This window comes from Colobus angolensis, unplaced genomic scaffold (assembly GCF_000951035.1).
Source record: "Colobus angolensis palliatus isolate OR3802 unplaced genomic scaffold, Cang.pa_1.0 Scaffold30, whole genome shotgun sequence".
NCBI classification, from domain to species: Eukaryota; Metazoa; Chordata; class Mammalia; order Primates; family Cercopithecidae; genus Colobus; species Colobus angolensis.
The window spans coordinates 7,466,744-7,467,841 of NW_012116266.1; the positions used below are offsets into that span (position 1 = coordinate 7,466,744).

At 50.2% G+C, this 1,098-nt stretch overlaps 1 protein-coding gene across 1 annotated transcript in view; it reads left to right on the top strand.

Annotated features, from left to right (window-relative positions):
• Positions 1–512: 512 nt before the first annotated feature.
• The window catches only part of ALS2CR11 (amyotrophic lateral sclerosis 2 (juvenile) chromosome region, candidate 11), a 194,948-nt gene continuing 194,362 nt past the window's right edge, over positions 513–1,098 (top strand). The window contains exon 1 of the mRNA XM_011950005.1: positions 513–789. Within this exon, the coding sequence (XP_011805395.1) occupies positions 559–789 (231 nt within the window). The 5' untranslated portion in view covers positions 513–558. The remainder of the gene's footprint in view (positions 790–1,098) is intronic.

Genomic DNA, 1,098 nt, shown 5'->3' on the forward strand with positions numbered 1-1,098 from the left:
CTGAATTTTTAAGATTTTGTGGATATGAGATTGCTGCATCAAATGAATTTGGAACGTACTAGAGGTTTAAGAGGGAAGATGAATATTAACGTGTTATGTGTCTGTGGAACAATTGGGTAAAGGTGTCAAAGTAGACTGTTGAATATTTAACATCTGGAGCTCAGGAGACAGTGTAGAGGAAGTAATGACTGATACTGTAAATCTTCCAGAAAGAAATGATGCAGGGAGAAAAGGACTCGTGAGGGCTAAAGGGCGGACAAGACAGTGAACTAAAGTGGTTGGGCCCCGTGAGGTGCCTCGCTCTCCACCAGCGTGCTCTGACTTCCTTCTAAAGGAGACTGAAATAGCCTGGCAAGTGCGTGCAGCAGACCTTCCAGCCTCCCTAAGCACGCATGCCTCCAAAGCTGGCCTCCCGCCACTCCCAGCAGGGGCCCGGCGTGAGTGGGTCACTAGGCGGCAGGCACGCGCTGGGAAAATGCTGGAAAGGCTGCGGGAGGGCCGCGCCTGCGCGGTAGCGGGCCGTCGGTTGGGCGCAGACAGGCCCCAGAAGATGGAGAGATGGAGCCACCGCAAGAGACAAATAGGCCTTTCAGCACACTTGATAACTGCAGCGGGCGGGTCCAAGCCCTGTCCCCCACCCCGCTATTGCAGAAGAATCCCTACAGCAGCCCGGATATCATGCACATTAAAGGGTCAGAGGCTTCTTCGGTCCCTTACACCCTGGACCAGGGCATGATGGCCCTGCCTAAGGACAAGAAGAAGGAGGGCACCGGGCACCGGCTGCTGAACGTGAGTGGGGGCCTGGCCGGCACCTGGAGGACCAGGGCCAGCAGGGCACCTGGAGGGTGGTGAAAGGATTAAAGGGTTCAATGTGTGCCAATTGCCTCTCCCTTCAATTGGCACACATTGAACCCTTTAATCCTTTTTTTTTTTCATTTATAGCAATTCTTTTATTTTTTATTTTTATTTTTTATTATACTTTAAGTTCTAGGGTACATGTGCACAACATGCAGGTTTGTTACATATGTACACATGAGTCATGTTGGTGTGTTTCTTTTTTCTTTTTTCTTTTTTTTTTTTGAGACGGAGTCTCGCTCT